At 43.6% G+C, this 12,530-nt stretch overlaps 1 protein-coding gene across 1 annotated transcript in view; it reads right to left on the bottom strand.

Annotated features, from left to right (window-relative positions):
• The window catches only part of Piezo2 (piezo type mechanosensitive ion channel component 2), a 368,900-nt gene extending 356,714 nt beyond the window's left edge, over nucleotides 1–12,186 (bottom strand). The window contains exon 1 of the mRNA XM_028774207.1: nucleotides 12,123–12,186. Within this exon, the coding sequence (XP_028630040.1) occupies nucleotides 12,123–12,186 (64 nt within the window). The remainder of the gene's footprint in view (nucleotides 1–12,122) is intronic.
• Between the last annotated feature and the right edge of the window lie 344 nt (nucleotides 12,187–12,530).

Here is a 12,530-nt window from a genome sequence, read left to right as displayed (position 1 = left end):
TGGATCAGGACTGAGTTACACACTCCTGGATCAGGACTGAGTTACACACTCCTGGATCAGGACTGACTTACACACCCCTGGATCAGGACTGACTTATACACTCCTGGATCAGGACTGACTTACACACTCCATAGACAGAATTCTAAAACACTGATTCAAATCACCACCCCCTCCCGCTTTGTGCTTTAAGACTCCAAATCAAGCAGGTGAGGACATCTCTTATGGTTCTATCAATGAATGAGATTATCATGACGTGCCAACAACTAAATTACTAATACACAAATAAATATAATAATTCCTAGAGACTTTCACATTAAGCTTTTTTATATTGTTCAACTGATTTGGGGGTGGCATCCAGAAAAGAAACCTAGAAAGCAGTAACATTACAAGTAAGAAAGAGATGGGAATCAAGAAAAAGTCAGGCATGCCTTTCCTTTGACATCTGAAGTAAACAAAAGCAATTGCTATTTTAAGGCAAGTGCTGGGCACATGCAGTCTCCCATTACCGTAGGGTTTTGATGACTTCTGGGAAATGCATATAGATCTCAGGACGGGGAAGAGAAATTTGATTCAAACCAGAGGCTGATTTTTAAAAATGACAAAAAGAAACAAAACCACTAGTGGACTATTAAAACCTCACTTCAACTACATTTTGATTTAAAAACTGCATTCCATGCATATTAAAATTTATTAAGCATTGTGACAATGTGGCTCACATTACAGACTCTCCAGGGTTTGCTTGGCCAGCATCTTCCCTCAAAAAGCAGCAGCACACTTAAAATACACATTTCAGGACTAGGTCTAACCTAAAAATCTAAGTAAGGCTATGTTGACTTGAGCACTCCAGTGTTGTCTAATAATATCCGAGATCCACTCTCCTCTGTGTAATTGAATTCCTAATCTCCCTGCCTCCACCTACCAAGGGCTAGGATTACATGTGTGTGCCACTGCACCAGACTGGTATCCAATTTAACAAATGTTTTTAAGGACTGGGTCTCATCTTTTAAAACAAACAATATGGTAGAAAACTGGTAAGTTTTCTTGTGGTTAAAAAAAAAAAAAAACCTTTGGTTGGGTTTGGTTTGGTTTTGCTTATTTACTTGCAGTTCGGGCTATCAAGGCTGGTCTCTTGTATGTGTAGGTAGGTAGTATTCTCCCACAGACAAACATCCTCAGCTTTTGTGTGTGTGTGTGTGTGTGTGTGTGTGTGTGTGTGTGTGTGTGTGTGTCTGTGTCTGTGTCTGTATGTGTCTGTGTATACATATATACATATATACATATATACATTATACATACATATACATACATACATTATGTGTTTGTATGTGTATCTGAGACAGGATATACTATCTAAGTTGGGAAAGCCTTGAACCCACCACCTTCCTACTTCAGCTCCCTGGGTCTTGAGATATACCCAGCTGAGAGTAGTGTTATGTGTGAAAATAACCCAAAGCAATTCTAACTGAAGTCCAGGGAAAAGCAGGTTGAGGCAATTCTAACTGAAGTCCAGGGAAAAGCAGGTTGAGGGGAAGGAGTATAGTTAGGCGGGGCCGCCACTGAGGAAAACTTCAATGTGAGTCTGAAGAAATGCAAGAGCCATGGTGATGCTGCTTTGAATATTATTGTTATATAGGTTTGCAGTTTCTGATGAACAATCCTAGAGAACTCGAGGTCTCAGGAAAATGCTGATTCACAAGAAAGCACTCCCATTATATGGCAAACCCTTGTTCCACACCCTTGTTATTTGATCTGTAATCCTCTCTCCCAGCTGAGGACAGGTGCCTAGAGCTGGGTGCTATGACTGGGCCAGCTGGCATGCAACTGGCAGAACTGGCACTGGCCATGAAGGTTTGACTACTTAGCAGATGATAGACCTTGGGCATCGAGGCCAATGAGAGGAGTCTGGATGAGCCCAGTGTGAGCAAGTACTTAAATTTAGTTTGGAAGTGAGAAGAGGGAAGGATGGGGCCTTGAAAGACAAAGAGCTCACAGTACAGACACTTCTGCAGAGTCTGTGTAGCTTCCCCAACACTTCTAGGGATGACAGATGTACATAGCAAAGATACTAAAATCTACAGTGTCATTGTAATTTTATACCGATTAAAACAAACAGCAGTTTACTCAAAATATATGGTTTTTATTCAAATGCTTCTTAGATAAGTCTATCTCTATAAGCTCGCTTAGCTTCAGTCATTGCTACAATACAGTCTGGTTTTCTTTATAATCATGAGCTATAGGTGGTAAAAATCTTTATGTCTTCAAGATCCATGCTACCAATTCAAAGCCAAAGGTGAGTGTGCAGTTGGTGACACTTGTGGCCATCACTGGTAATGTATGCACACTCCACATGACTGCAGACTATCAAAACAAAAAGTCTAAATCAGAATGCCTCTCGTTTATAAACTGGTCTGTAAAGTCCACATTCAAATAGCCACATAATTTAAAAAAAAATTACTAGCAGTTCCTATCCTTTCTTTAAGGGCTGTTAAAGTAAGATAGCCCTTAAGAAACTAGATCCACCTGAATTCCCAACTTCTCATGTGTTGGATGTGAAATGGTAAGTTAGAGCCACACCCTTTGCATTCCAAGATAAGCAGAAATAATACTACTTCAAGAATCATGAGCATAATATGGAACCATTGAAGAAGAGAGGCCAAAGTCACGTGGTCCATTGTGAACACGACGCAGACTTGCTCATTAGACCACCAGAGTAGGACTCTTCCTCACGGGCTACAATCCCGCTCTGATGTCATAGCCAGCTGCAGGAAGCTAGCAGGTGCAGTCTGAGGAATCGGAGAAAGGGGCTGAAACAAGTCAGTCTTACACATAGCTGCAACTCATTTCCGTTGTGTTTCGGGTTTTTTTTTTTTTTTTGAAATTATCACCAGCTTGTTAAAGTTCTGCCTTCCTCCTTTTTTTTTCTCTACCTGCAGCTAGAACTGCTGACATAAAGGATTTGACCACAAGAGAAAACAGATCGATATGTGTGGTTCCAGCAGAGCTGAAAGCATTTTTAAAAAATAATATGCACTTCAAGGATGCTACTCCGGTCAAACGTCACATTATCCAGTGGGTTTTTCCCCCTTCTCTGTGTACTGCACAGCAGGGAGCAGATATTAGTTGTCACAGTGATAATTTTCTCATTTACACAGCTACAGAGCATAAATCAGCCTGTTGTGAATTTTATTGTCAGGAACTTGGAAGCTATTAAGTAGGAGAAGGTAGACTGCACCTCTATATCAAGATCTCTGGTATATTCAAGAGAAAAAAAATAGGTCTGGGCGGGGAGTTTGCCTTGGAGCCCTTGCTGGACAGCCACATTGGTATGATCGCACATAATCTTTTCGGTGGGGAAAGCATCAAGTCAAAATGATGGCCCAAATATCTGCTATATATTAGGACATTTAAGGCCAGGGTTCTAGCAATAATAACAAGTCCTTGAACTTTCAGGGTCATAGAAGAAAAGGATAGTCCTAAAACATAACACAGTGATGAGTATGCACAAGGTGCCAGTAGGCACTGTAGGGACAAAGTAATGTGTTCTGCGATGTCACAGTTGTCACATCATATGCAAGGTAGCAAGGGTCAAAGCCATGAAGACCTTCCAGTGGATTTGACTGGCAGGAGGGTGTGCAGGCCAGTGCCAAGCTCAACTTTCAACAGGCTGTGCTCCAAACTTTATTTATGCTCTGTAAATGTCATAACTGTTGGCTGGGATTCTAAATTGTCTGCCCTTGGAACTGCTAGTGGTAAGTGGCTCTTCAAACCAGCCAACATATTTCCTTAACTTACAACAATGAGTCACTTCAGTCTATAAAATTAAGAGCTATTTAGTGAAAGCACCTTTCAAAGCCCTTGACATTCAGTATCACCTAAACCTGAAGCATCTCTAAGACCTTAATGCTGTCCTCATCCAGTCATTTTACAGATGAAGTATCCAAAGAGTAGAGACATTCTGTAAATTGATTAAGGTCACACATCTGCATGACAAAGCCAGAGGTGTGGCTGTGCAACCCAGCTCTTCAGCCAGTGCAGAATAATTTCAAAAGATATTTGAAGTTCTGACAAGTCAGAGACCACATACAACAATGATTCATATGCTTGATTTCCAGCCTCAGTAAATAAAGGTTTGCCACTTTCTCTGTTGAGATTCTTCCTAACCAGCCCCAAATGTCCAGTGCTATCCTGACTGCTAATAGTCCCTGATATATAGATTATCTATAGCCACCTTTTAGAGCTTTCTTAACCCACTCATCTGAGGCACACACAAGTGACAGAAGCAAAGTAACTCATTGATATACGAGCAATGAGCAGTCATATTAGCACCGCCCACACATTTGCACCCAAAATGAACAAACCTGTTTCTCAAAGATATGAAAGACAAAATGCAACTGTAACTGTCTTCTGGCAAGCTCCCTCCTAGTCTTTTAGTTTGGGGTGTGTAAATTGCTTATCCCTGGGAACAGGCTGTGCCTCTGACTCTGTTTTGGTCATTCGAGCTAGACTTCTCATGTGAACAAGATATCCTCCACTTAATACAGAATAAATTAGAATTTGGAAGATATCTGTCTAATTCACTTAAAAAAAACACCATAACTGGTGGATGCCATAGACCTCTGCACGTCAGACACTCCCGATTCCCATTTGCCTCCATTCTCCAGCAACAGAAACAATGCAGCTGGCCTTCTGCAGCCAAGCCCTGCCCAGGCACTACCTTCTGATGCCATGAAGGGTCTCCAGCTCAGAGGCAACTACCCCTCTCTAATTTGTGATGTATGGAAGTACAAGCATCTGGCCCTTGATATAAGATGGAGCATGTTGCAAAAATTGTTATCTACTCCAAACTTCTTCATTCCCATGTGACAGAAATAGCGATGGCTTTAGCTAAGCCCCATTACACTAGGGGACATGTTTAGACAAAAGGACTGGAGAAGAACAGAAGGCAGCCTACCAACTAGTGGAAGGAGGCTCCTCAGTACAAGGCAGGAATGAGAGTTGTCTGGGCTCACAGGAAACTCATGTTGAACTAGGGAAGGCAGCAGAGATCTGCCCGATTTAACTGAGGTTCAGGCAAACACCTGAGCCCTGAGAGAAGTTGCAAATCTTCTTCTTTGAAGAATGGCATCTGGAGGGCTTTGAGCAATTCAGGGGCTACACACCATCTCTACCCATGGTAAATATGGGGAGAGGCTAAGAGAATTTGAAGCTCTGCCTGCTGCCTGATCTAGAACCCGTGCACAGCCGAGAAACCTGCATTGGATCAGGGAGGGGAAAGCATGACATTGACCGTGCTGAAGACAATGCAGGACGTAGACTTTCAAATCTGAAACAACATTAAGGGGACAATCACCTCAGTTTGGGTCACAGAATCAATAACTTTCTAAGAAAATCGTTAAGGAAAGTATCAGAAAAGTTCTTAATCTGGTGCACTCACACTAGTCATGTAATAGCTGAAACACACACACACACACCAATTATTTTTGTAAATAGTACTTCAGATTTAAAAATTCTTATGCAAATACATGCCAGCATGTCTATCCATAATATGAATCCTGCTTTCGTGTAGGTTTGTTCCCAAAACAGAACTTTTAAACACATCAGGAAATAACCATCAAGCTTTACCATCCTACCACAGAGGGAAGGGAAGAAAGTGGGCGTTATTCAGGAGACACTGAAGCCACCTCAAGCTAGTGAACTGTGTTATATACTATACTTTGGTACCAGAATGTTTGCCCAAAGGTTAGGTATTGAAAGCTTGGCTGCCATCCTGCGAAGTAGCTGGGGGTAGCTGGAAAGACATTTAAGATGTGGGGCCGAGTTGCAGGAAGTTAGGTCACTGAGACCATGTCTTGGTGAGGGATATAGGAACCCTGTCTTCCTTCTCTCTTTCTATTTCCTAGCCACCATGGAATGAGCATCAGTTTACACCCCACCTATCCTGCTGCCACAGCACCAACTAAACAAGAGCAGGAAACAAACCAAGTGAGTCAGTTACCACAGGTAAGACAGAAAGCTAACAGTTTCAAAACTTTTTGAAAAAAAATTAAAAAATGGTATTCTTGCTCTAAAATTTTAAAATACAAATTAGGAATGCAGCAAAGGCCTGGGGTGTGGCTTAGGGGGGTAGAGTGCATGCCCAGAACAGGCAGGCCTCGGCCTCACAAAAAACAAACACAAAGATGAGCCAAATGTGCTGGTCCCTTAATCTTTGCACAGTCTAGGATGTCTGTTATTAGTCTAAGTTCCGAGTCGGTGGCTCTCTGCTCAGGCTGCTGTGTGCTTTGGGTCTCCTCTTGATTGTGGCTTGTTATGGCAAGTCTGGTGGACACTGGGAATTAAAAGAAACAGCAATGCTGATAGCCAAATATTTCTTTTCAAAAATTGCATTATTTTTTATTTTATTTGTGTGTAGGGGACTTGCTCCTACATGCTTGGCGAGGCCAGTAGAAGGTCTTGGATCCATTGCAGCTTTGAGTTATGTGGTTGTAAGCCACCTGACATGGGTCCTGGGAACCAGACTCAGATCCTCTGCAAGTGTTCTGAATTACTAAGCATTCTCTCCATCCTTCCCTTTACCCAAAATCTTAAATTTTTCAAACACAGACTTTCTGTTTCGCCTACATCCAAATGGAATATTGTCTTTGCTTGATACCACATTAATCTGCAAATCTTACAAATATCTCACACACACAGCAGCATCGTATTGTCATTACATATTCTTTTCCTAGGGTTTATGTTCTTTTAAATTGTTTGTGCATGTGCACATATACATGTATGCACAGAGTGCTTGTGCCCATAGAGTCTAGAAGAGGGTACTGGGTCTCCCAGGAGCCATAATTACAGGTGGTTGTGAGCTACCCATGTGGGTGCTAGGAACCAAACTCAAGTCCCCTTAAAAGATCAGCAAGTGCTCATAACAACAGGATTATCTCTTCAACACCGATTACTTATTCTTAAACATCTAGATATGCTTATGCTGTTTATTTAAAGATCTCCTGGATATTTGTGCAAAAATTTACAATAATCTACCCATTGCCATAACTTAACTTCAAGCACAGTTACCTCTTAGCAATACAAGGACCCAAAATGAAAGAATCTCACTAAAAAAAAATAAAATCACATCAAATAGACTGTGAACATACTGTCACAAAGCTAAAAAATAAACATGAACAGTACAATCCTAGTGAGAATTACTGCTTAATAAGAAGAATGGTATCTAAAACACTGCATTACAGTGGAGAGAAAGGCCTGGCTATTTAAAAACCCCTCCTGTCACAGATATATTCATCCTGTGGCTTGACTCTACAAAGGGGCACTGTTGCTTTGCTCTGAAACCTAGTCTTCCTGTGGCCTCCTCATGGCCCAGGTCCAGCCCTGTGAGAGTTCTGAGTCGGCAGGCCAGCTCTCCTGGTTGGCTTCATAAATGTAGCACAGCATCCTGAGTTCATAGACGTGACACAGGAGACTGTACACACTCTTACCCAGAAGGCAGTACTCACTACTCCATTTCACAGTAAGAAAGAGGAAGAAATGACTTTAGAATCATATAGAAATAGCCACAGGCAGGGCATGATCAGCTGGCAACATGCCCTCACCGAAAGGTGAAGTCTGAGACCGTGTGATGGTCTCAACCTATGACCAAACACACTTCATACAAAGCGAGGTACCCACATGGAATTCCAGCCCACACATCTCAGGTGCCAACCACTCCTGATCATCTGTGTTGAAATACTTTCTTCTAGAATTAAACTAGAAGTGTCTAAGTCAGTGGTTCTCAGCCTGTGGGTCACAACTCCCTTGTAGGGCTGTGTCCAATGACCCTTTCACAGAGGTCACTTAAGACCATCAGACAACATAGAAACTTGCATCATGATTCATAACCGTAGCAAAATTACAGTTATGAAGTAACAATGAAAACAATTTCATGGTTGAGGGTCACAAAACATGAGGAACTGTATTAAAATGTCGCAGCTTTAGGAGGTTTGAGAACCACTGGTCTAAACCTTTCACTTCTAGGAGTAATTAATAGTAATAAACAGGCTGAGAAGATATGACCAAAATCAAAATTATTTTGTACGCTTTTGATGAATCCTTTAGCATCTATAATGCCTGATCAAATAAAAATCAGCTTTATTTGCAATTTCTGGACTATGCACAACTTGGTTTCAAAATGATGTCTAAGAGTGAAAATTTTCTTTACAAAGAAGCATTAATGACTATAGATATACACATATCAAAAGAAGTCCCATATTCTGAATCTAGCTGTTAGTTTTTGTCAACTTGTCACAAACCTAAACACATCTGGAAAGAGAAATTGCCTCTATTAGACTTGCTTGTGGCCTTCTTTGTAAAGCATTTTTTTAATGGCTAATCTATGTAGAAAGGCCAGTCCCACACAGGCTGTGCTGTCTATCCCCAGACAGCGGCACCTATGCTGTCTAAAAAAGGAAGCTAAGCAAGCCACAGGGTACAAGGCAGTAAGCAGGGTTCTTCCATGGTCTCGGATTCAGCTCATGCCTCTAGGTGTTTGCTTTAGGTTCCTGTCTTGGCTTCCCTCCATGATAAATTTTAACCTATTAGCCAAATAAATTCTTTCCTTCCCCAAGTCGCTTTTGGTTATGGAGTTTATTACAACAGAAACAAAAGTAGGACACATCCTAATCTTTCCTAATCCTGGAATAACCTCTAGTTAAGTGGGAGGGCTAGCACAGTGCTTCAGCACTTAGACTATGAGGCCCTGAGTTCAGAAGGGAAAAAAAAAGAATGAGTTGGAAATTGAAATCATACTGAAAGAAAATAAGCATAAAATATATGGTCATCAATGATCAGGTAATATTATAATTACAATAGACTGCATATTACAGAAGAGTTATCGTTCTCCTTTATGTTATCCATATGAAAGGAATCACCTGGTTAGCAAGTGGTCATAGATTATTCTGGAGATATTTGACATGTCCAGTGGCTATGAAGATGAAAACATCTGTCAACAGATGTTCATTATGGTTGGTAAACAACACATTCTAGTATAGTTTGGTTTGGTTGTTAAAACATAACACCTGCACACAAGAGGCCCAACATCACTTATCACGTTCCTTCTAATTTCTTGTAGAGATCCAATAAAATAATACAATAAAAAACACTTAAGTATTGGGCTGAACACAAAGGCAGTTCATTTTTCAATGCCGTTCATTAGTTGAGGAGAGTAGGGCACTTCTGCAGGAAATTTTCAACATCCTGTAAAAGAGAGAGGTCTAAAGGAAATGTATGTGAGTTTCTATCAAGGCAAGGATTTGAAGACCGCCTTGCCCAGATATAAAAATAGATGGCTAAAATGTAAAATCGATTCTAATGGCAAGCCGATCATTGTGCTCTCTGTGCCCAGGATATTAGGGAAATCTGAACATTTGATTTAGTGGCACCTTGGGAGCCAGAAGACCTAAAAAACCCTAGGTAACCTTGAAAATCTTTATTTCCTGTAGAAGGGAACCAAGAGCCAAAATAAAATGATTTCTACCCAACTACCTAAGGGTGCAGTGATTCAAGGCACCATGCATCTTGGGACCTGGGTCATCTTTCCTAAGTAGCAGCCAACATGAAAGGGATTCATGGAATGAGCCTCCCCAGAAGCTCTTCTCCTCCTCCCAGGGACTTCTCTTCTTCCTTTTCCAATATAGGACTTTGGGAGGCTGACAGAAGTCACACACTATAGGGTGAGCTGGGGGCACCACTACCTACTGCCAAATGTATATACACACACACACACACTGATATTAATTCATATCACCTCGTACTCTCACAAAACACATATCCATGTATGTTTACACACACAGCATACATTCCTACATACCCATATATCCACAGTACATGAGCACACTCCCACATCTCCTTAACTCACAGAAGTGTGGGAGTGCAGAGGAAAGAGTACAACAGGGGAGATGGTCCCCCAAGCATCCTGTGCTGACTCAGCTCTCCAGGAAACTTGCAAGGAAGCAGGATGGGGTGAGGGCTTCTATTCCTGTGATCCTGCAAGTCCAGCTCCTCCCAAGAAAGTCCCAACCTCAGAGCAGATTCCATCTGCATCCTGAGATGGACTCAGCCCCTTGGCTCAAGCTTACAAATATGGATGCTGCGGCGAGGGGTTGCAGAAGAAATAGGTAGGATGGGGCTGGGATCACAGCTTTGGAGCAGTGCCCTTGCTTTGCCCCCAGCACCCTGGAGCCTCTAGACTCTAGGACATTCCTCTAGATGGATGAGAGCATTTGTCCCATTAAAGGGCTTCAGGAATAGGTCATGGAAGTCTAGTGGAAATGACTCTACACAGCCCCTGTGGCTTGCGGAAGAAGGGCTGTGAGCTGAGCCCTGCAGAAGCCCCAAGCCTAGACAAGGCAGCAGGCAATCAAGGGACGATTCCCTGCTCTCATTTCACAGAGTGGATCCAGATGGCTGTAGGTGGCCACCTGTTTAACTCTTCCAACGGTCTCTGCAAAACTGCTGCCCCAGGCAAGGAGAGAGACAACTTAGAGCAGTAGGGGAAAGAGAGGGATGCAGCTGAGGAAGTGCAGGGAGGAGGTGAAAAGGCTTGGGGCAGGGAAGAGAGCAGCTTCTGACCCAAGGGCCACTCCTCTTAAACTAAAACTTCCTAGTGAACTTGAGACCTAACTAGCTTCGCTGCATGGAAGAGAGGAGACAGAAACAGACACTACCTAGCTAAAGCTTTTCAAAATCGCTTTCAGAATTAGCAGGGGCAGAAGTTCTCCTGGACTTTGAGGAAGCTGTTCTCCCTCCTGCACACACAGTGACCACTGAGCAAATGGCCCTGCCTGGAACCTGGAACTTCACCAATTCAGGTCAATAGCAGCCTGTCAATGCTAGCCCCTTTTCCTCTAGAACCACCTGGTGCAGTCCCTAGCTGCGCTCTTCTCTCCCAGAACCCCATTTTTCACAGTTTTTTTGGCACCTAATTCTCCCAGGAGCTCCTAACTAAAGTTACTTCTGCGACATCCAAATTCCAGAACTCCCTTCCAAATTACCTGAGCAAATAGCACATTTCGCACGGATGCAATCCTCAGTCACCAAATTCTGTCAAGATTCAAAAACAGACCCAAAAACAAATAAACAATCAAACAGAAAGTTTCCTTTTGTGAGACAGCAAGGATCTATTTATACTTCATACGTGCAAAACTTGCTACTGTGTTATACTTTCTAGTTCTTGCAGGAGTAGATGGAAAGCCAAGCTTTGGAGCTCCATCATTTTAAAGACTAGGATTTAACAGGACTCTGGGGGTAGAGATCCGCAGCTGCTGTGATCTTTAGACCCATACGCTCTTCCTAGCTTCAACGGAGGATGAGGCTCTCCAAGGGACTTTCTCACCCTGGTCTGTCCCAAGGAATGAGTTCCACTTTCTAATCCTTTACTTATCTGGAAAAGGCTGGTGCCAGAAGGGCGGGATTAGGTCTGATGGTCTAAAGCCTCAGCATCCAGACCCTTTTGTTGTACATGGCGGATGTTATGGAGGTAAAACACAGAATCATCAAGGCAGTGTCTCCCCCCCCCCCGTCTCTCATTTTCTTTTTACTACTGTTGGAATTGCTCACTTCTTCCTATTTGATAGCTGGATTGTAAACTGGAGGAGAGATGGCTTGAGTCCCTTCTGGTCACACAATGTGCTGAGCATCTGGGGACTTTGGAGGGGTCTTGGTGGTGGTAGTGGTGGTGTGTTGGCGGGTGTCCTCTCAAAGTCCGTTAGTAGTCTTACAGGAGGGAGGGTCGCTTGTCTACAATCACTTTCCAGCCCTATTAGCATCCTTTATACACAATGATATACTCCTCTACAGGAAGTCCAGGAGACTTCCACTCAACTGACCAGGTCCCCTCAGCATATTAATTCTGGTTACCGGAACTGACTAAGAAAAAGCCTGGTCCTGAGCCCTAGATTGCCAAGTTAAAGCGCAGGTCTGTCACACAACAAACAGCACACATCTGAAGCCCCTGCCACTCCGCCTGCACAGCAGCCTCTCACAGAACCGCAGAGCTAAGACCCCTTCACGTTGTGAGGAAGCCCTCTCCCAGGCGCTCTCTCCTCTTCTGTCCTTCGTCACCTCCATAAGCACACCACACTCACCTACTGCCAGGCAGATGGGGAGCAGCAGCCTGAAGATCAGCCCGCACACCACTTCTGAAGCCATCGTGTCTTGGGTCCTTGCTAGTCAGAGCAGTAGGACGACGCTCGGGGGTCCCTAGAGCTGGGAAGTCAGGCCCATGTCTGCCTAGGGCCTCGTGCGCCCGGCGGCTCCTAGCCGCCCTGGCATCGCGTAGGCTGGCGCGGCGCTCTCCGCCCCGAGGGCGCGCTCGACGGGCAGGAGCCGCGCAGCTCACCGGGCTCTAGGCAGCCACCTAGCCAGGCGCCAGAGCCCCTGTGGCCCGCCCATGAAGTGTGGAATCGGAAGCCAGGGGCAGCTGTTTCAGGGGTCGCCTGGGAAGGAGCCAAGGGAGGGACACTCTGGGAGTGGAGAGGGATGGGGGCAACGAG

The sequence above is a fragment of the Grammomys surdaster genome, unplaced genomic scaffold (assembly GCF_004785775.1).
Source record: "Grammomys surdaster isolate TR1022 unplaced genomic scaffold, NIH_TR_1.0 239, whole genome shotgun sequence".
In the NCBI taxonomy this organism is placed as follows: Eukaryota; Metazoa; Chordata; class Mammalia; order Rodentia; family Muridae; genus Grammomys; species Grammomys surdaster.
Note: the sequence above shows the minus strand (reverse complement) of the source record. Positions and strands in the feature narration are given on the sequence as shown.